The sequence below is a fragment of the Rhamphochromis longiceps genome, linkage group LG22, assembly GCF_057381845.1.
Source record: "Rhamphochromis longiceps isolate RC_006_pf linkage group LG22, R_longiceps_female_GT1.1, whole genome shotgun sequence".
Taxonomy (NCBI): Eukaryota; Metazoa; Chordata; class Actinopteri; order Cichliformes; family Cichlidae; genus Rhamphochromis; species Rhamphochromis longiceps.
In genome coordinates, this window is record NC_140577.1 from 25967110 (window position 1) to 25989584 (window position 22475).

At 40.9% G+C, this 22475-nt stretch overlaps 1 protein-coding gene and 1 long non-coding RNA gene across 4 annotated transcripts; one reads left to right on the forward strand and one right to left on the reverse strand.

Moving 5' to 3' along the window:
- Nucleotides 1-817: 817 nt before the first annotated feature.
- dnai2b (dynein, axonemal, intermediate chain 2b) lies at nucleotides 818-22452 on the reverse strand. 3 transcript variants are annotated; one of them, XM_085395115.1, is made up of 13 exons: nucleotides 22312-22452; nucleotides 16539-16794; nucleotides 14870-15031; nucleotides 11474-11595; nucleotides 8757-8899; nucleotides 8565-8678; nucleotides 8342-8481; nucleotides 8148-8270; nucleotides 6118-6341; nucleotides 5705-5840; nucleotides 5479-5625; nucleotides 5178-5399; nucleotides 819-5099 (listed from the first exon to the last, which is right to left on the reverse strand). In XM_085395115.1, exons 2-13 carry the CDS (start codon nucleotides 16719-16721, stop codon nucleotides 5037-5039), a joined length of 1779 nt encoding a protein of 592 aa, XP_085251241.1. In that variant the 5' UTR covers nucleotides 16722-16794; nucleotides 22312-22452; the 3' UTR covers nucleotides 819-5036. The 3 variants fall into 3 exon arrangements, with proteins under 3 accessions (XP_085251242.1, XP_085251241.1, XP_085251240.1); XM_085395116.1 differs by lacking the exon at nucleotides 22312-22452 and having other exon boundaries at nucleotides 818-5099; nucleotides 5187-5399; nucleotides 16539-16860; XM_085395114.1 differs by lacking the exon at nucleotides 22312-22452 and having other exon boundaries at nucleotides 16539-16860.
- On the forward strand, nucleotides 17529-20263 carry LOC146644199 (uncharacterized). Its single transcript, XR_014909205.1, has 3 exons — nucleotides 17529-17675; nucleotides 18848-18942; nucleotides 19059-20263. It is a non-coding gene; the product is annotated as an uncharacterized LOC146644199 (long non-coding RNA).
- Nucleotides 22453-22475: the final 23 nt, after the last annotated feature.

Consider the following 22475-nt stretch of genomic DNA (forward strand, 5'->3'; position numbering starts at 1 on the left):
GGGTGCGAGTGGGTATATAGTTCGGTAAGAAACTTTTACCATTTTGTTTGGATCAATTATTATTGTAGGTGCCCATTTTTAATGCGTGTTGTTGGACTTTTTTTAGTTTCGAGTTTTAATGGAGGAATTGATCAAGGTCTAGATCGACTGCGCGCAGGGAAACCGATCAATATTGTAGGTATGTTGAGTGTTTGTTTTAAGTTTTGTGATTTTTGAATGGTTTAATAAAACTCATATTTTATTGGGTAACATTTTAATCGATAATGTTGTTTGTGTTTTTCAGCTGTTGTTGTGCTGTCTCTGCTGTCCTTTTTTTTTTATTTTTTATTTTTTTTATTCTCTTGATTGATTTGTAATTTTGTTTTGGTTAGTACGTCCAGCCGTAAAGGCGGTTAATGACTGAGAGTGAGTTGTGTAAGGGCGGAATAACCTTTCTTGTTTTAGTTTTTTTTGTTTGTGCCACTTCCCTTTATGTCCCAGATTGCAGGTCATGCATTGCGCTGATTCCCAGCTGTGCTGAGACCCGAATTATGTGCAGTGCGTGCCCACGGGTAGATTAACTGCAGTGTCTGTAAACGGGGTGTGACGGTAGCAGCAGGGGCGGATCTAGAGAAATTTTCTTAGGGTGGCATGAGGGTGGCAAAGAAATCAAATGGGGTGGCAAAATCAAAGCCTTTTTTTTTTTTTTTTTTTCAAACACATGTGCAGGTGGTTACATATGGTTAAAATAATTCAAATGCCGTAAGTATACACATTTTTCATATAAATACAGTCTATAACTTTATTATTGTCTGTAGCCCACATAATTACACACTTTAGTTACATAAAACATGTGAGTTTGGATCTTATGTACTGTATAGCCTATATAATAAATAAATATGTAGCCCAATAAGTATAAAATCCAGAAAGCTACACAACATGGGGCGGTTCATTTACAAACACAAGTCTAACTTAAGTTTCACACTGTTTTTTGTTAGAAAACAATCACATTGTTACAGCTTAAATTACACAAAATGTCAGAAATCTGCACTGTTATGAACAAAAATTTAAACCTAATTTTTCACGATTTGTTGGATGAACCCTCTGAGGTCTGAAATACAACCGGCCATTTTTGACTCCTTTTGAGTTTACGTTTGTATTTCACCCTCAAATTGTTTCATTTTATTTTTTCCCCTTGCCTTGTTTGGTATCTTTCTTTTCAGCTCAACTGAATTTAGTTGTTTTTTTCACTGACATACTGCATTAGTATTACTGATCTGAAATCACATAAAGAACTTAAAATCCTAGTAGTATTTCTTTACTGTTAAAAAAACAAAACAAAAAAAAACCCCCAAAAAAACCACAGCCACCTTGAGTAAATTTTTATAACTTGAAATGCAAATATAAAATGCACATTTTGGAAACATAAACAACAATTTATCTAAAAATGCAGCCAATAGACCTGCCGTTTTTTCTTTTTTTTAATTTTGTACAACCATTTAAAAATGTTACTAAAACTCAAATGAGAGAACAATCAGGTGTTGCAATAAGATGCCCCACAAATGTTGTGTGCCAGTGTAAAAAAAAAAAAAAAAAAAAAAAAAAAAAAGACAGAGGAGAACAGCACAGGGATAAACCTGCAGGCCTGACAACAGGAGGTGTATCACTCCGCTGGTTTTCTACTTAGTGACAGTGTTTACGTTGCAAATGTGCCTCTGTGACATTCATTAGTGCCCTCACTGACACACAAAACAAAACAACGACTACACAACAGAACAACTACACAAGACAACACAACACACTAAGTATACACTCCACACTAAACGTCACAAATCTCCCACATCTAAAAACTCGCTCGCTCGCTCTCTCAGTCTCGCTGCCGTTACCGTCACTCCCAAAACTCTCCCCTCTTCCTAAACAACCAAATCCCACGTGTTGACTTTTTTTTTTTAAATTGGTCGACATGGTACATTTTTTTGTTTCCGTATTCCACTCTCCATGTTCCAGATCCTCCATTTGGAGAGTTGTCCATTTCTGTGAGTTCATCATAGGTCTGACAGATTAAAGACCTCACAGGAAAAGGTTGTTAACTCCACTTCATGGAAATGCATAGGTGTGTCGATTTTATCTTATATAACCGTGCTTATTAGAATTTTAGTTTAAAAATAAAGAAATAAAAAATAAACAGGAAACATGCTAGCTGACTAGTCTAAAATTAAGAAACACTCAGATAAATTAAATCTGAGAACTGTTTAATCTCAAAAACGCTAAACCAAAGCATTTATTTATCACATTCTTCAATAATGAATCATGATGCTGTGCATTACCTCACATGATCCATTGTCAACATTACAGGTTATATTCCAAATAGTCAACAACAAAGAAATATACTGAAAATAAACCAATATAATACGAAAACATGTTACTACACAAGATGTGGGCATATTATTAAAATAAGCCAAATTAATAACCGAAAAACGAATAAACTGTGGCTGAAAGGTGTGGTGCTAGGGCGACCGTGGTTCAGGGAGTTGGGATGCTCATTACAGATGAGCAAGACACTTCACCTACCGCCTCCTGGTGTTGGCCAGAGGGGCCGATGGTGCGATATGGCAGCCTCGCTTCTGTCAGTCTGCCCCAGGGCAGCTGTGGCTACAACTGTAGCTGCCTCCACCAGTGTGTGAATGTGAGAGTGAATGAGTGGTGGAATTGTAAAGCGCTTTGGGTGCCTAGAAAAGCGCTGTATAAATGCAATCCATTATTGTGCCATGCATTGTGAATGATGCATGCTGTTTGTAAAATTCATGACAACAAGGTCAATAAAAGTTCAAATTTAAAATAACAAAACAATAAAACATCGGGCTATTTTCTTCTGCTTATCTGAATTCGGGTCACAGGGGCAGCAGCAGGAAGGACGTGACCTCTTTGTCACTGCCTCCTCCAACTTATCTACGGAAATGTTGAGTTGTTCCTACGCCAGCCAATAGGTTTCATTTCTCCAGCGTGTCCCAGGTCTACTCGGGGGGCTCCTCCCGGTACTCTGGGATTTTGTCCAGAATAAGAAAGTGAAACTGACTATACAAAAGGAGTGAGTGTTCAGGTAAACTTGATCCACCTCACTGCTGTAAACTGTCTGCTGTACAGCCATTCTGGCTTCAGCTGTTTTGTATCAGAACATAGTTAATAATTACAGGTAAAATTTCAAACTCCCTATCTTAGCTAAGGTTCTTGACAGGCTGGTAAATAATTAACTTAAAAGTTATCTGGATGAAAATAGTATTTTATCTCCTCCACAGTACTGTAACTGCTTCCCTAAAACTTTTCAATGACGTCTATGAAGCCAGCTCTTTTTATTGATCTATAAAAAGCTTTTGACTTTTGATTCCAATCTTTTCTTTAAGTCACACATTGACCATATATTAAAGAAACTGAGGCCGAAGTTCGTGCTCTTTTTCAGAAACAGATCATGTTTCTCTTTTACCGTTGCTGCCACTGTTTTGTTTTGTTTTTTTGCCTCTCCTGGATTACGGTGACATAATTAAATGAATGCCTCTGCTCAGTCTCTTCATCTGTTGGAGTCTGTCTATCAAGGGGCATTAAGATTTATAACTGGCTCTAATCACCACTGTACTTTATATTCTCTGGCTGGTCCTCACTGGCCTTACGAATGATGGTTCATTGGTATCACTTTATCTATAAATCCATTTCTGGCTTACTGCCCTATTATTTATCAGAGCACATGTCACCTCGTTCCCAAGTTATCACAGTCACAAGACTGTCAGAAAACTTGACCTTGAGGTCGTGGTCATTGAGATTTGAACTTGTCCAAGAGGACACCAGACCATGCCATTTGATACCATACACCTACGGTATCAATTTGAAGCTCCTACGCCACTTGGTTCTGTGTCAGATTGGCGATCTACCCAGGGTTAACCCTTCCTTGCCCTGTGATAGCTGGTCCAGGAAAAGCAGAAGACAACTGATGGATGGATGGGTGGAGGGATGGAAACCACTTCAGTCTCAGGTTATCATATTCACAAACATGGTGACCTTGCTGGCCAGCCGGCTGCCCTGCAGGATGATGAAAATACCCCATCCTGTCTCACTGGTACAACATGAGCATGTAATTCAGTCACTGTCAATGTTGGCCAGGAAAAGCATTATGTTGAGATGGGTGGGGGCTGAGCCTCCCTCCATTTCTCTATGGAGGTCGCTCATCATTGAAGTTATGACTCTGATCAGGCTGGGACACTATATTGATGGGAGCTCCCGAATTTTTGTGGACAAATGGAAGAAACCACTGGAAGCACTGGGAGTAACCTGTAAACTGGATCCTAGTGGACAACAATTATGGACATAATGTTGTAATATTCTAGTGCTGTGTAGTGTTATTATTTTGGATGTGAACCAGTCTTGTATTTGTTGGGGGGGGGAGTTAAATAAAAGTTGAAAAAAAAAAAAAGAAACGAAGTGCAGTCAGATATAAAAAGACTGAATGTGATAATGATCTGCAGGAAGTTGCGTATAGGATCAGAACTTGTAAACATAACAAGATGATTCTCCACCTGCCAAAGCTGAGACATATCCAAGTCTCAGGGTGTCCACAGCACTGGGTATGAGATGGTTTTCATGACTACATGTGGACTGTTCTCACTCTGATAAGCTTCAACAGCACCACTAAGTTAATTATTTAAAATCTGAGACTTCATTTCATGGAAATTTAGACAACCCATTAACACAGAAGACAGACAAAATATTATCAATACTGGTATAAAACAGTCCAACACACACAAAGTGCTCATTAAACAGATCACCATTTACTGAACTAAATGTAAAACGGTGACAGAATCTGCTTGAAAACAGCTGCTAACTTTAAAAAAGAAACGTGTTTTCCTTCATTCTTTGTCTTTTTGACCTTCTTCCACCTTCCATGGCATTTATTACACGGTTTAGCGGTGGAAATATTCGAATTCTGGTTCTCTTTCGACTTTTGACCGGGAGCTGCAAGCTTATGCTGCCATCTTCCTTACGTCCCCCTAGTGGTCTCCCGTTTTCCTTCATTCTGATGTTCCTTTTTGTTCTTCATCTTTCACATCTTTCTCTTCACATATATCTTTTTCCTGGAAAATAAATGACCAAAAAGCAGTCAGAACAGAGTTAAAGGAACCAAATGAAAAACTCTTCTTCTTCCTCCTAACCTTCATCACCTCGTCCTTCTTCTCCCTCCTCTTCACCTCTGCCTCCACCAGGCTGTAGAAATCACTTTCAGCTCTGACAATCAGTTGCTTGGGGTCCTCCTCTCCCTCCTCACGGCCCGCCTCCTCTTCTCTGCTCTGCTCCGAGCGACTCCTCTCCTTTAGACGCACCTCCCTCTGCCGTGCCTCCAGGATCTTCTCGCGTTTAGACTCCCGCTCAAACATCTGCAGAAGTGTTGAGAAACACAGCTGCTCATCATGCAGTCAGAAGACCTCAGCTCAGTTTGTCATTGTGTCTCCTTACAGCAGCCAGCAGACTCTTTTCATTCTTCTGCAGGTTCGACAGCCCAGAGCAGATCTCCAGCAGCGTAGCCTCACCCAGCTGAGAGCCACAGGCCACCAAGCGCCCGTTGTCCTGAACACTGAGGCTGTACAGAGAGTTGTCACACACCTGGAGCCCAAAACACACATTAACATCAGAAACAGCAAGAAATGGCAACATCAGCCAGCTGTAGGACACGTCGGAGCACCTTCAGACTCAGCGTGGGGTCGCTCTGTTTGAACAGGATGTCCCACACATCCAGCACGCCATCCATCTTCACTGTGAAGAAGACAGAGGGTCTGACTGGACTCCAGCAGGCATCTGTCAGGTACGACATCTGATACCTGTGTATCAAAGAGAAAGATATAGCTGAGTCTGAGCAGGATGACCATCTGGAAGGAAGACCTGGAGGTCATAAGAAAAGATCAAAGAGCAACAATGCATCAATGTTGCATTAATGCTTTGTTGCATATTATTTTGTGAAACTTTATGGCATCATTGTGACAGCCAAGTGACGAAACATTTCTCCCACTGAAAACTCTACGTCCAGATGAACAGAATCAACTTTTGGGGAAGTTTGTTTTGAATTATTATCAGAGGTTTGCAATCACTGATTCCTACTTGGTACACATGATGGATGACTCTTTGATGTCCTCAGACCAAATGCGAGCAGTCCAGTCCCCGACAGTGAGGAAGTTTTTGGGGAAGAAAGGGTTTCTCTGCAGGGCGTAGATGGGTCCGTGGTGGCTGTCGTATGTACAGACAATCTTCTCAGCTGGGGTCTTCGCCTTCCTGTTACAGGAGATGACCAGGCCCTGCTCCGTCCCCACCATGAACTTAGTTGGCTGCAGAGACATCAATGACAGAGACTGAAACACCTAAAGCTGGTGAAGTCATGATACTGGGAGGCTCACTTTAGGACAAAACATTGTGAGACAACAATGAGCCTCATGCTATACACTGTCTTAAAGAAGCAGCTCTCGCAACTCCACAGACAACTCTTTATTGCTCTGGGCAACTATTTGGGCATTATTGAAATGAACTTTTATTTAAATGGTCACCAGGACATAAATCCTGCATGTTTGAAGTCACCAGGCAAATATGGTTTTAAAAATTCTGAAAAGTTTGCCTACTATTCTTCTTCCAGCTGCACCCTTTAGGGGTCTCCACGGCAGGTCACCTGCCTCCATCTCCTCCTATCCCAGCGTCCTTGTCTGTCACACCAACCCTGTGCATGTTCTCAATCACTACATCCATGAACCTCCTCTGAGGTCTTTCTATTTTCCTCCTGCCTGGCAGCTCCATCTTCTTCATCCTTTGTCCAGATTTTTCACTCTCCCTCCTCTGCACATGTTCAAACCAGCCTATCTGACGCTGAGCTGTCCATCACAGTTCCTCTTTCAGGAGCTTATCATCTACTTTCTCAAAGTAATTATTTAAAGAGGTTTTAGTATCGGGAGTTATACTTCCACCACCATGTTTCCTGCAGCAGAAATGCCACGTAGATTTCCTGGAGTGTCTCTGTGCCATAATGTATCCAACACTATACAGCAGGTTGGTTAAAATCAAATGTTGTGAATTAGCTCCATAGAAATAAAGCTGAATTGAACTGAGCTAATAAAAGTATGACAGCACAGTGCTACAAAACATTTTCCTACAGTAGCAGATTCTACTAAAGATTTCTTAACTGAGCAATTAAAAAGAATGATTTGGAATATCTCTGAGTCTGAGTTGAAGAAAAATTAAACCACGTTGGCCCACAATCTTCAAGGAAAGCGCCTTAAGGCAACAGTTGTTGTGATTCGGCTCTATATAATTGAAACTGAATTGCAAGTTTATCTATATTGGCAGTTCATGACTGAACAAAGAAAATCCTGAAAGAAACCCATCTACTGCAGACCTGTAGATTTGGTCTGTAGTAGATTAGGTACCAATCCTCACATGTATAGTTTCCAAACAAACACAGACAGCAGATGAACATAACACACCACACTGAAGCTCCACACAGCATCATGTAGGCTATCAAAGTTGTGGTTTGTTCTACAGAGTGATGCTGCTGAACCCAAGCTGTTTCTACTGCCTGTTCTTCTGTACTCTGGGATTTTGTCCAGAATAAGAAAGTGAAACTGACTATACAAAAGGAGTGAGTGTTCAGGTAAACTTGATCCACCTCACTGCTGTAAACTGTCTGCTGTACAGCCATTCTGGCTTCAGCTGTTTTTACTCATGACTTTAGTCTGCTTCGAAGTTCAACTTTGAATTGGTAACTATCTACAGAGTGAACACATCCCACTGTCCAACCCTGAATGGATGCAACTATCTATGTATCAGAACATTTTCTATAATCAGCGAACAGATCTTCCGCTTTGTTTAAATGATAATAGGATTCCTCACATCATTTTAAATGTTATCATGGTGCAGGAAGTGGAGTGATCTGGACTGGATGTAACTAGGATCACCCTACACATAGCTCCATCACTGAAACCAAACTACCAGAATGAAGATATCCAGTGTGAAAGGCAGCAGTGGGGATACTCACAAGTCCACTGTTGGAGCTTACCAAACAGAACCAAATGCATTCAGTAAGAATGATGAAGTTTAGCCACATTAGTAGAGAACTGTTAAATACTTAAAACGGAAACAGCTCTCACCATGGTGGGCTCAAACTCCAGAGATGTAGCCCCTAAAGCTTGGTCCAGGTTCCCCTCCCGGCTTGGGTCCAGGACTAGACACTCTGTGGGCTCAGCTAGCTTGCGGACATCCCACCACAAAACCTGACAGACAGACAGATAAAGGGTTATTTTAAAGGGTTTCAAAGGGTTTGCCAAACCATCTATCAGTCTACCTGTCCATCGGTGGAGGCAGAGAAGGCATCGGTTCCAGTCTTGGACTGCAGCCATATGATCTTGTACACTGGGTCTCTGTGGCTGTGCTCCAAAGAAGAAAACTCCACTGGCTGATTCCCTTTCCGGGTATCCCAGAACGCTAAACAAAACACACGTGTAGGTAAATAAACCTGGTAACAGAGAGAAGCTCACCTCTCTGACTATGTGTAGACCTGAACCCACCAATCTGTCCGTTATAGCTTCCCCCCACCAGAGTGTGGGAGTCTTTGGGGTTGTAGTCCAGACAGACAAGTGGAGACGTTGGCTTCAGCATCATCTCTGGTCTGTTCGGGTTTTCTGAAACAGAAAACATTGTGCAGTGAACATATTGATCCTGATGTGGTATTAAGTCAATCTGTGGCCTCTCTGACCCACCAATGTCCCAGATGTAGGAGTCTAGGCTTATGTCTTTGGATGATTTCTGGAACTCAAGGCATGAGTAGGCGACCGCCAGCTTCCTGCCCCCATCAGGTTGCCAGGACAGGCTGGTAACAGTACGTTTGATCTCATTAGGATCTCTGAGGACACAGAAAGTACAACAATTACCAACCAGACTGCTGATTGGCCAAGGATCAGACAAGATGTGTGTGGGTTATAGGCCTAGCATGACATGCTGTGATTTTGACCCAGTGCATGTTTTTGATCTCTCTCCTGCTTTGTGTGCAGTTGTCTGTCCTCTGCATTTAGGCTGAGACAGCAGAGCTCATCATCATCATCGTTTATTTATATAGCACTTTAAAAACACCCAAGGCTGAACAATAGAAACATAATAGATACCATAAGAATAATAAATACGATAAAATAATAAACATAGCGAAAACAATAAAATATAAGTAAATACAAGTCAGTCAACCACTGAGTCAAAAGCCAGTGAATAAAAATGCATTTTCAATCTGGATTTAAAAACCAGCACTGATGTCGATTGTCTAATGTGAAGAGGAAGATTATTCCAAAGCTTAGCAGCCACGACAGAGAACGCTCGGTCTCCTCACAGTTTCAGCCGTGATTTGGGGACTGAGAGCAACAGCTGCTCAGCTGACCGGAGCGAACGAGTGGGGACATAGGGCTTCAGCAAATCAGACATATATGCAGGTGCCAGACCATTTAAAGATTTAAAAACCAATAAAAGAACTTTAAAATGAATCCTAAATTCAATTGGAAGCCAGTGCAGGGAGGCCAGAACCAGAGTAATGTGCTCAAATTTCCTTTTACCAGATAAAAACCGTGCCGCAGCATTCTGTACTAGTTGCAGATGTGTCAGAGTGCCCAGTCCAGCCCCTATTAAAAGGGAGTTGCAATAATCCAAGTGTGAGGTTATAAAAGCATGGATAACAGTCTCCAAGTCACGCCTTGAAAGAAAAGGTTTAACCTTCGACAGACGCCTGAGTTGATAGAATGACGATTTTACCACCCCATTCACGTGACCATCAAAGGTAAGTGAAGAGTCGATTTTTAACCCAAGATTGGTAATTGAGCTTTTCAGGTGAGGGGTCAGAGCAGCAAGGTCAACATCAGGGATATCAGAGGAACGATTCGGGCCAAACAGAATTGCTTTCGTTTTACGTTCATTAAAATTTAAAAAGTTTTGAGCCATCCATAACTTAACATCACGAAGGCAATCAAGCAGGAGTCTAATTGGGGAGCTATCAGAATGACTGAAAGGAAAATAAAGCTGGCAATCATCAGCATATAGATGAAATGAAACTTTGTGTTTACGAAAGCTCCAGTGTTAGCGTCCCTTTGCAGTGTGGTGGCTGTATATGTTTTGATGATTTACTCATGCTCTGTGGAGAGGAGTGTATTTCCTTTCACATTTTTGACATTTGTTTAGCAATTATCTTCTAGGTTTTGTCTTTTTTCTCTTTTAGTTAAGATTCATTTAGTTTTCAGCTACTTCCCCAGATACCCCGGACACTGCAAGATGGCACATCAGGAGGGATATTATGTACCTTATGTCAACCCAGTGATTTATAACTGAGGACATAATAAGAGAAGTAGCAAAGTTAATGACATAATTTTTATGAAAATCATAATTATGACATCTGATCACTCAGGAATAATCAATTATGATATGCCCAAAAATCTGATCATGAAAATATGGCGATGGAAAAGGCTGATGAATAGGATGTTTGAGATAGAAATTAAAGTTACGGAATAATATTTCATAATGGTGGGCTGTTGTCATTTTAAACAAAAAGGTTTAGCTTTTGACAAAACAGGGCCACCTATTTAGACAACAGTTTATTGGGGGGCTGTGTGTGTGTGTGTGTGTGTGTGTGTGTGTGTGTGTGTGTGTGTGTGTGTGTGTGTGTGTGTGTGTGTGTGTGTGTGTTATATCACAATAAAAAGGGCATTTTTGGAACAATAGAGAGCTCTGAGGAAGGGGGGGAGCTGGAGGCTGCATGCACCGCTGAAAGCATTGTTTTATTTGTGTTTGGAAAATCAGAATCAAAGTCAGACTTACACACGCTCCACCACAACACGAGGTGATTGTATCGGATCAAGGACCCCCCAAGAGAGTCAGGTGTGTCTTCACACATCAGCCAGTGTGGGCAAAGATTAAATTCTCTCTGACTCACGGTGCCAACCCCGAGCTGGGGCTCTTCCCTGCTCCACCAATAAAGCCATTTAAAATAGAGGTGGCCCAACCCTTTACCAATGACTTTGATTATGATTTTCCTTTTTTGAATTAAACAAACACAAATAAATCAGAATCAGTGAGACTTTATTTATCCCCAAGGGGCAATTAACATACAACAGAGCAGCATGACGTTGAAAATAAGGACACACACACACACACACACACACACACACACACACACACACACACACACACACACCTGAACAGGTGGCCCACCATTATGAATTATTATTCCATCATTTTAATTTCTATTTCAAACATCCTATACACCAGCCTATTCCATCACCATATTTTCACGAGTTTTGGGCATGTGATTATTGATTGTTACTGAGTTATGAAATATTATAATTTTATGATTTTCATAAAAAAATATGACTGTCATTCATTTTTATTACTTCTCTTATTGGAATCAGTCACTAGAGTGAAAATGTAACCCTTGTGTCAGCCATACCTGAAGATATTGACGGTCTTGGCTGATGGTGGCTCCTGAATTTCCTCCACCACCTCCTCATCCTCGAAACACTCCTGATAGATGTCCACAGCATTGTTCTGTCTGATGCAGTGCTCCATGACCTGGACAACATCATACCATTAGAATGAGATCATAGAATGAGCCAGAAACACTCACTGATCGGTTTATTGGTTTGTCACTATCATCATACACAGACATTCAACTAATCAAATCCCAAATGTCACAGTCTGTTATGTACTCTTCTGCTGTGCAAGGCAAAATCCAGGGGTGAGGCTGTGGGTTCAAGGGACAGTTCTGGGGAAGACTGGCCAGCATGGCTGGTAGTCATTTTCTAATCATGCCCCACCTACTTCAGTAGCAAGCTGGGGCCAGGAGACGAGAGCTGCGAACCTCCTTGTACTGCAACAATTTGTGAAGGGGCTCCCGGCAGGAACAGCGGAGTGGGTCCACTGATATCGGTACGTGGGCCTCAAACTTTCTATAACACTGGCCAAAGACCAGTGGAAATTAAACAAAGGGGCAAAATATATACACTAAAGGCTGCGAAAGGCTTCTGCGTAAGGCACACCTTGATTTTGGGAACAGATTGGTGCATGATGTCTGTGCTGCGCTCAGTGGTGACATGAGGTCATCCAACACTGACCATTGGAAGGAGGAAACAACTGGGCCTTTACTGATTTTGCCGGTTCCTGTAATTTGCTCCATAGAAGAATTTTCACCAGAGAAGTCCCATGACGATACTCTACGCTCAGATTTTGACCAAGTGATAAAAATTAATGGTGCGTCCTGACAAAGCACTAACATTTTGTGATTATCAGGGATAGATTATACCAACTGAATTGTAAGGCTTGCACAGAGCAAGCACACTCCCAGTTGATGGTGCCAAAAAGCTGGTGGGAAATTATTTTCCCACTACTGTATAGTTCTGTGTAAATAATCATTCTGTATATACAATAATTTTTAATCCTACAACTGTTTATAACCTGCATAGTTCACATTTCTGTATAGCTGTATATCTCAGATTTCTGTAGAGTTTTTTTTATTTCATATTCTGTATAGTTTTTTTCATATTTATATCCTGTTCATAGCCTGTACATAGCTTGTACTCACTACAGCCTGTACATACTTATAGTTATAGAATATTCATAACATACTTCATACCATGTACATTATAACATACCATAATAGACCCATTTCTGTAATATACTTACATATCTATATTACTGCTAATATATATTGTAATATATCTATATTATGGCTAAAGCACTTCTGGATGGATGCAAACTGCATTTCGTTGCCCTGTACCTGTGACATGTGCAATGACAATAAAGTTGAATTCTATTCTATTTTCCAGGTGGCTCATTACTAGACTTGTAGTCAAGACCGCCTAAACCAAGACCAAGACCATAGGGTATCGAGACCAAGACAAGACCAAGACCAAGACAGACCGAATCAAGACCAAGACAAAGTCGAGACGAGACAGAGACAAAAAAAGTCTTTAAACTGCAGCCAGATGCTGCTTCGTTTACGGGTGTCAGGCATATTTATGTGTTTTTGCGATGCACTCGCACAGTCCTCCTCACCGCTGTCTACTGTCTCACTCACTTACTGAGAGGACAGACGCACACTCCACTTGACTGTCACGTCTCTCACCCTCTCTGCAAAGCACTCTCTAAGCACAGCTCTTAGAGCTGATGCTTTTGCGCATGACACATTATCGAACGTTACGTTGTGTGTCATGGATACTGTTGACTCCAAGTCTCCCGACCACTATGTCGATCTGAGACAGCAAGACCGAGACAGCGAGACCAAGACAAGACCGAGGGATCCGAGACCAAGACAAGACCAAGACCACGTAAAAGTGGTCTCTAGACATCCAACTCTACTCATTACAAACCAATGACTGGTTACATGGGATATGAAAAAAAACTTCCTGCCCGGAATATCTGCTGGTAAACCAGCCAGCCATTCTGAGAGCATCTTTGCACCTTACTATTAATGAAGGTTTCATTTGAGCACATTGGCATGGACCCCGTCAAACCATTTCAGTAGAGTTCATGTGGGTATTGCTTTGTACTAGTTCTGGTGGATTATGCAATGCAATATCCCAAAGCACTGACCATTTCTGCCAGAGTGTGGCGCAAGCGCTGTTTCAGACTCATCTCCTGAGACAGCATCCCGAAAGACATACAAGGGCACTTTGTCCATGTCTCGCACAATAAAAAAAAAAAAAAATCCTGTACGAATTAGTTTACGAAAAAGACTTATTTGAAAGCTTAATCACAAGGATGAAAGCAATTGGGATCCCAGGTTAGACCATCTGTTGTTCAGATTGTACAGACTGCCCCAGGGCTCCACAGGATTTTCTCCCTTTGAGTTGCTGTTTGACAGGAAGTCTCAGGAAGTGTTGGACCCAATTAAGGAAAACTGGGAAGAAGGTCCATGCCCAGGAAAAAATTAAATTCAATATGTTCTAGACCCAGGGACGGTTCTAGGGGTAGGGCCACAGAGGCACTGGCCCAAGCTGAAATGTGATTGGCCCCCTGAAGTGCCCCTTTCCTGTCACTAATCTGTCCTTTGGACAAAAACGACAATCACATTACAGGTGGATATAAATCCAAGTCCAAACACCAGTGGCGCTCATAAGCCAAATAGGAATTTCCAGCAATGTTTAGAAGGAGAAGAAAATTTGAACAATCCGGTGGGAAAAGTTTTTCAACCGACAACTGATTTGAGTGTATGTTGAGGAGTTTGTTGGTAAGCGCAGATCAGTCCGTGCATGATTTCTTTGCTCTGCCTAACAAAAAGTCTGTGCCTATGCGAATATATCGCCTATCATCAGTTACTGGACTGATGATAGTTGGAAAATTTTTACATATCGCCCAACCTGTGTAACTGAACAGGAAAAAGTTAAAGGCGGGACAACAAGTCTCATTGATTAAAAATTAAATTACATTATTAGGCACTATTACATTATTAGAATATAAAAATTGTTAAACAAAAATGAATAAACAACAATAAAGTGTTTTAAACACAACAATAACTTAATTTTATACAATTATTTAATTTGAGTTTTGCTTTAGAGTTTAAAGGTTTTTCATCGAAATGCATTTACCACTTGAGTAATAATTCCAACAAAAGGTTTCTACTTTTATCTGTTTGTTACAGTGGGCTACACAACATCCATAAACAACATGCATCCATTCAATATCGATCCAGCCAACCAACATGCATTAACCTAAACATCCATAAAGCCAGCAACTGGCCCGCTAACATTCATTTACCCAACCAACATGCATCAACCCAAACATCCATCCAACCAACGTGCATAATAGTAAGACTGCGGTAGACTGCTGTGATTCATTTGAAACTTACGCTGCCCAGCTGCAGAACACTGTTGATGAAGCTCTCGTCCTTTTCCACCTTCTTTCTTACACGGATCGTTTGTTCCATCTCAGCAGGATTGATGTCTTTGGGCCATCCCCCCTCCATGTGGTTTATTCCACAGCTTGTGGTCTCAAAGCGCTCTGTGTTCACCTGAAAACAACAAGTAACACCTGAGCTTCACACAGACAGGTAATTCACATGGTGTACTGTTGCCCAGTAGGTAAAGCAGGTCACTAATCAGAAGATTGGTTGTTCAATCCCAGGCTACTCCAGGCTGCATCTCTTGGGCAAGATACTTAACCCTGAATTGCTTTCTGATGTGTTCATTGCATGTGAACATCTTTAGATGTTAGATTAAAAAAAATAAAAGGTGCTTTTATGAATCTGTGAATGAGACATATTGCATATATAAGAACCAGTCCATTTACTGTGTATATAATTTCAACCCATCTGGCAATCCAGTTCAAGATGTGTGTATGTGATCAGTTACTGCAGACTCACACTCGTAACACTCATTTTAGTTATTCTCAAGAGTGGTTGGAGCACTCCAACTGTTCCATAATAGCCCAATACTAACAAGATAACTCTAGACTATTCACATTTCTCTGTGTAAAGAAGGATAATCTGACAGTGTCCACAATTAATAAATAATTTCTAAAACTCATCAATAGCCTGAGATGTTTTCAGAAAAATAGAACATCTCCATTTTTACAACCTACAAAGAAACACTGCAGTAGAAAATGAGAGAAAACCATCAGCATTGTGCTCACAGTCTATGATGGGGCAGGAAATTAATTCTCCCAAGGGGCCACATAACAAACTGGGAAGTTCTGGCAGATCACGGTAACATATTGTGGTCTTGTACCTCTATTCAAACTTTTTGGAATGAAGTAATAAGTGACTTCTTTAAAGTTTTGTTTCCTGCTGCTGCTCGTGCGCTGGTAAAAAAAAAACAACCCCAAAACAACCCAAAGGCCCACCTCAGTGCATGCTTGTTGCTTATAGAAAACAACCCTACAGTTCGTCCTGGCTGTCTTACAAAGACAAACAACAAAAACAAAACAAAAAATTAAGCAACATTTTAACAAATAGCTCCAACCCCCCCTCAAATGCACTTGATAAAAGTGAAGAAAAACATATCTTCACTAATATTATAGTGATTTTTCTATGTCACTCCTCCAGTCCTACTCCTGTCAAAGTACCCTTGGGCAAGATTCTGAACCCTGAGTCGATGCATCGCTCGAGAGTGAGTGTGTAAGTGAATTGATCATGCCCTTTATTTAATGTGCATGAATAGCTATAAAGTAGTGCTTAGGCTTAGATGAACATGCTGCATGAATGCGTGACTGCGAGGCAGACACTTGTAGCAGGAAGCGCTCTGAATGTTCAAACTGAGTAGAAGGAATGCCAGTCCACTTAACATGGATAATAAAGTACTGGAGGAGTTCAAAGCTCTCACCTGCTGTACAGCACCAGTAGTCAAAAGCACAGCTCCCTCTGAAATCAACTTTTTATTATTAAACTATATGTATTAAACTTTAAGTGTTACGGCTTCGCTTGGAAATCAAACGCACACTTGAGACAGTAGGTAAAAATGAGCGAAAGCTGGTTTGCACGCGTGTGGCTGCAGGTCATGTGTCGCTGGGATGAGGCTCACCTGGTGCTCTGACGTCTCCCAACATGCCTGCACCGCCTGGTCCCGGGGGCTCTTCTGGATGAAGCTGAGGGTCAGGCTCGGGTCCGGGGGGAGATCCAGCAGCAGCTCAGCAGGCCGATCAGAAAACAGACACTGACGGCCGAACTCGCTGCGGAGCTTCGAGTAAACATGAACGATCTCCATACTGCCGCTAAAACACCGAGAACTCACCGAAGAGCCAGCTCCAATCGCCCGTTACAGTAACCTCAACTTGGGTCTGTAAACCGGAAACAAACTCGGTTCAGTTTGTTGTTTCCTAGCAACGCTGTGAAAAAGACAGCATCCTAGCAACAAGGACAGGGGTGGGAAATATACAGTATACAGAAGTGCAAATAATTCGTTACTGTACTTAAGTAGAATTTTAAAAATATCTGTAATTTAATTAAGTATTGAGGGTTTTTTCTGAATACTTTTACTCCATATATTTTTAAGCAAATATCTGTACTTTCTGCTCCTTACATTTTCAATAAAGCCTCTTTTGTTCTAACGCATGGGTGTCCAACTCCAGGCCAGTGTCCTGTAGGTCAACACACCTGAATTAAATGATTAGTTTACTACAGGCCTCTGGAGAACTTCAAGACATGTTGAGGAGGCAATGTAGCCAGTAATTCAGCTGTGTTGGATCCAGGACACGTCTAAAACCTGCACGAAACCGGCCCTTGAGGCCTGGAGTTGGACGCACGATCTGATATCGTCGTGTTGGTGTTGTTCCCAGATCAATTGTTGTGACGATATCAGATCATCCGAGTTGCACACCCCTGGTCTAATGCATTTCGGAGGAGTTATTAATTCATGTCACTGTGAGCCTCCAAGCATCAAACGGATTTGAGCCTAAAAAGCAACGCATGAAAGCCAATCCTCTTTGTTTATTCATCACCGGGGGTGCTGCATAAAGAGAGGCGACTTCTGCCAAAGTCAGGGTTAGTCGTGGTTAGATGGCTTTGTAAAGTACAGGCAGACAGAGTAAAGCTAGTCAGTGATGGTATGTATGTATTTGCATATATTATAGAGGCCACTAGTGCTGACCAAGCTGCCATCTTTCTCTCTTCCCGTCTTTCAATGGCTGCTTCAATTTCAGCTTGAACCTCCAAACCGCAAGTAAGTAATCATTTTTTGTCATCTTTTCTTGCTGTCCCACTGGGCTGGACATTAGTTTAGTTTTTTTAGCTACATCTGGTGAAGTTGTGGTAAAATGCTGGTATTAGCCTATTCGTCGTAGCAAGCTAGCCTGAAGCTAATATTTGCTAAATTTAGGGACACCCGTGTCTCTTCAGGAGTTGGAGGCCGGTGTTGTAGGAGCGGATCTCAGGATCTCAACAGGCAGTGTTGGGCAGTAACATAATACATGCACCGGCGTTACGTATTTAAAATACAAAATATGAGTAAATGTATCCGTTACAATTACTGTTCAATAGGTGATATTGAGAATACAGTTAGTTTGTTGAAATAAATGGATTACATGGCGGTATTTACCTGTTTCATATGTTAGGCTATGGTCTCTCTACTTTTTGGTAATTCCACGCTGGTGGAAACCCAAACAAAACACGCAATAAGAGCCTCTAAAAATTATTATACAAAAATTATTTAATATGAAGGCAATAGCAGAGTGTTACAGGCATCGCCCTAAACAATGTAGCCTCATGGGCAGTGTAGTCCGTGCTGCAGGGAGAATGGACTGCCATACCCGTTATGTGTCTGTGAGCGAGGGAGGGAGAGAAAGGAGAAGTACAGCTGTCACGGAGCAGAAACGGGAGCTGGAAGCATGTAAATATAATAATAACCACTAAAGCCAAAAAGAGTGCCTGACGAGCCCAGCTGCAAGTAAGCTGTTAAGACTCGACTGTACACCGTGTTCTTGTTTTCCTCCGAAACAATAAGCAGCCTTTCAACGCCTCTCTCTGTCTCTCCTAGCAAACTTGACCCAGACAACAAAGTAAAGCTAGTTTTCAGCTATGAGCCCGACACGAACCGGACGTATTAGCCAGAGGTCCCTTTACTACGGTTCGGAGCCGCTGACCTGTTTTATATACGCGCTGAATAGTTTTCTACACGAGATCGCTGCAGCCTTACCTAATGTCCACCTACTGTTACTCATTTATATTAAGATTTTAACATCTAGTTGGTGTTGGTATGGCGAGTAGCCTTCAGTAATAGTAATAAATCACACAGCAATAGTACATTCATGTAGTTGTAAAGTATTCAGAATACATTACTTCTATAATCTTTGGTGGAATACATTTTAAAATTAACCTTCCCAACACTGTCAACAGGTTAGCACCTCATACCACAGTGCATCAAAGCAGTCTCATGAGCGCTGGGAAGGAGGAGCCCAGAGCCCAAAACAGACAGTGCAGGAGATGACAAGGTTAGTAATTGTATGGTGAAAATTATACTTTATCTTGATTGGCAAAAGAAAAGTAAATACAAAATCTGCTTCTCACATATAGGGCATTTCCAAAACTTCAATTTCTTTCATTACAGCTGTCCTGTGCCAGAAGTTCTGTTGACCCACAGTGAGAGGCATCATTTCAGAAACACCAGGAAGACTGAAACTCATCGCCGGGATCAAGCAGGGCTCGTGATCTTCACCAGCAGCTCCCTCACAAGAAGGATAAACCCAGCATTTCATGAACACTGATGGAGACCTTTGCTTTGTGTAATGTTAGAAGTACTCAGATAATCCTCAGAGGGTCTGGACTTTTACATAATATAATAGAATAGAATTCAACTTTGTTGTCATTGCACATGCACAGGTACAGGGCAACGAAATGCAGTTTGCATCCATCCAGAAGTGCTTTAGCCATGATATAGATATATTACAATATATATTAGCAATAATATAGATATGTAAGTATATTACAGAAATGGGTCTATTATGGTATGTTATAATGTACACGGTATGAAGTATGTTGTGAATATTCTATAACTATAAGTATGTACAGGCTGTAGTGAGTACAAGCTATGTACAGGCTATGAACAGGATATAAATATGAAAAACTACAGAAATCTGAGATATACAGTTATACAGAAATGTGAACTATGCAAATTATAAACAGTTGTAGGATTAAAAATCATCATATGTACAGAATGATTATTTACATAGAACTATACAGTAGTGCAGTTAAGTAATAGCTATAGCTATAAGCTATAGTAATAGCTTTAAGTCCTGTAGAAAGTTAAATATATGTTGTGCTCACTGGTTACTCTGGTATGAATGACTCTGAATTACTTTATGATAAATAACACACTATTGTCAAAAAACAGTGAAAGAATTCCAGATCACAAGTTTTTAGTTCAAATACAAGTAACAACCTTTGACTTTTAATCAGGTTTTATTTAATTGTGTCAGAGAAAACATCACGTGCTCTTCATGTAGCTGAGTACATTCAGTGTTTAAAACAGAAGTTGTGCAGGTCTGAGATCAGCAGTTTTCTGAAACACCAAACTGAGGTACTGTTAATGCTGATGTATAGTGACACAGTTACAGGGGTGATTAATCCTTTTGACTTTTTGTCTTTAAATTTATCAATAAAACAGCTGCAGCTTTCACTGACAGCACATGTGGTACTTTAACCTTTGTACTGTTTTCTTCAGTTAATTTTGGAGTTACTACAAAGATTGAAGATATAGGATGATCTGTCTGCTGTCACTGGGTGGTGCTGAGGTCTGAATCTGAGGACGGCTCCTGTAATCACAAACAGAACAGAATCATCACAAACTGAAATATAAAGTTTATCTCTCAAATCTGAAATAGAGCTGATCCTTCTCCGGCCTCACACACTCGGGATCTGAAGTTGTTCAGTCCTACAGTTCTGCCGACAGCTGTTTATTTTTTTATTTGTTTTAAAGGCCTTACTAACACTTTTTCTAATATCATGTTTACCTTTGAGTTGTTGATGCTTTATAAATGGACATCTGCAAAGATGAGATGATGGAGCAGGTTTCAGTCGAGGTTCAGTCTGCTGCTGCATCCTGGTCACAACATACAGAGGTGTTATCAGCTCAGTATTGAACAAGAAATATTAACGTTTCAAATTATTTGTCCTAAAGGATGCAAGCTGTACAGAGTACTGAACATGTGACTTTGTGAACATAATTCATTAAAAATAATTTGGACAGTTTTTTAACCTGAATATTTGTAACAAACTCAGTAAAAAAAAAAAAAAAAAAAAAAAGCTAAAAAAAATAATCAGGGGAAAAATGTAACATTTTAAGTTAAGCTGACAAGCGGAAGTAGTTGGTTTCAGTACATAAGAATCGGGCTTTGCTATTTAATCCGTAGCTATTGACTAATGAGGGGAATTTAAAAGTTGGCTTTAATGTCCTTCCACATGTGGAAAGCGACAGAAAACATGCTGCTGTTTGCACATATTTAATAATCAGCTCTGCACAGGAGCAGAAGCAGAGTCCAGCCCGTTGCTCTTACAGTATAATACTCATAATAAAAGTACAGTAACCGTGGTTAGTCACTGAGCAGCCCGGTGCGTTTCTCTTGATTTCTTTAGTCAGGGTAAATCCATTCACCTGCACGGGGTAGCTAAACGAACTTTACAAAACATGTTTCCCCGACAGCCGAGTGCTCATCTTAGCTAGCTAGGTCCTTAGGTAGCTAGCTAAGGACCTAAATTACGGATTAGCTTACAAACACATTTAACTTACCAAAAATAATGCGGTGGGGCCTCAGATCCTCCTGTCCGGTAGTCCAATTTACTGAAGAACACCTCAGGCTGTCACTTTGAAATAGTCGGTAATGTAAACGCTGGACCTCTCGGCATCTGCCATTCCCGAACAGACACGTGCGAGTTTGTCCGTGACCGCAGCCGCGTCGTCAGTGTTTTCTCCAGTCATTGGTCAGCATTATAATATATGCAAATACATGCGGGTCGGAATCCCCGCCCCCCAGCGCGCCCCCGTACGCCAAAACAGTGCCAGCAGAGTGAAACTGAAAAATGGTTTGAAACCGAAAAGTGGATTGAAACCGAAAAAAAAAAATTGTAAGCGAAAACAAAAAAATTACAGTTTCAATTAATTGTTTTTCACTATCAATTTTTTTTTCGGTTTCAATACAAGATTTTTCAGTACATTTATTTCAGTTACAATATTTTTTTTCGGTTTCAATCCATTTTTCGGTTTCGTTTCAAGGTGGCATCGTTCTGATTCCATAGTATCTATCCACAGAGCACCAAACTCCTAAAGCTGGTGGACCCACAGAAGGGCAGCTGATGTACTGGTTTCAGACCTGAGCTGCCTTCAGTCATTATTATTCATTAACTTAAAAACCATGATCCATTAGCTAAAGTTTATAAATGAAGTTTCTCTTTGAAAAACAAACAAAAATATACTAGAAACAAAGAGTTGAGGGTGATGTGACATTCTGTGGAGGGTCTTATGTTCAGCCCAGTGTGTGTGTGTGTGTTTTTTGTTTGTTTTTTAACTCTAAAGCTGGTATCATGTTGCATTATTCCATTAATATTTTGCTTGAATTTTCTATTGTGTATAAGAACATTTTAATCCATTGTTCTGGTGGATTTGCTGAGAGTCTCTAACAGCGGAGAAATGTAAGTAAGTAGTTCTACTCAACTGCAGTGCGCCCCAGGGCAGCTGTGGCTACAATGTAGCTTGCTATCGCCAGTGTGTGAATGTGTGTGTGAATGGGTGAATGACTGAATGTAGTGTAAAGCGCTTTGGGGTCCTATGGACTAGAAAAGCGCTATACAAATGCAGGCCATTCAACTGCAGTACATCAGTCCGAAGTTCAAATACTTTGAACCTGTTCTTCACAAGGCTGTAGGAAGAAGGCAGCCCCACAGAGACAGAGCTGGAGTCTGACGAGAGGAGGAAATGGCTGATTGAAAAAAAGATCAAAAGACTTGCAGGAGGACACAGAAAATGGAAAAA

Coding starts and splice junctions, on each gene's coding strand:
- dnai2b (XM_085395115.1), bottom strand. CDS start 16,721: ATGGAGATCGTTCATGTTTACTCGAAGCTCCGCAGCGAGTTCGGCCGT. Junction 8,482..8,564: donor AAGCTATAACGGACAGATTG/GTGGGTTCAGGT, acceptor TGTTTTGTTTAG/CGTTCTGGGATACCCGGAAA. Junction 5,400..5,478: donor AAAAGAGTCTGCTGGCTGCT/GTAAGGAGACAC, acceptor ACACTTCTGCAG/ATGTTTGAGCGGGAGTCTAA.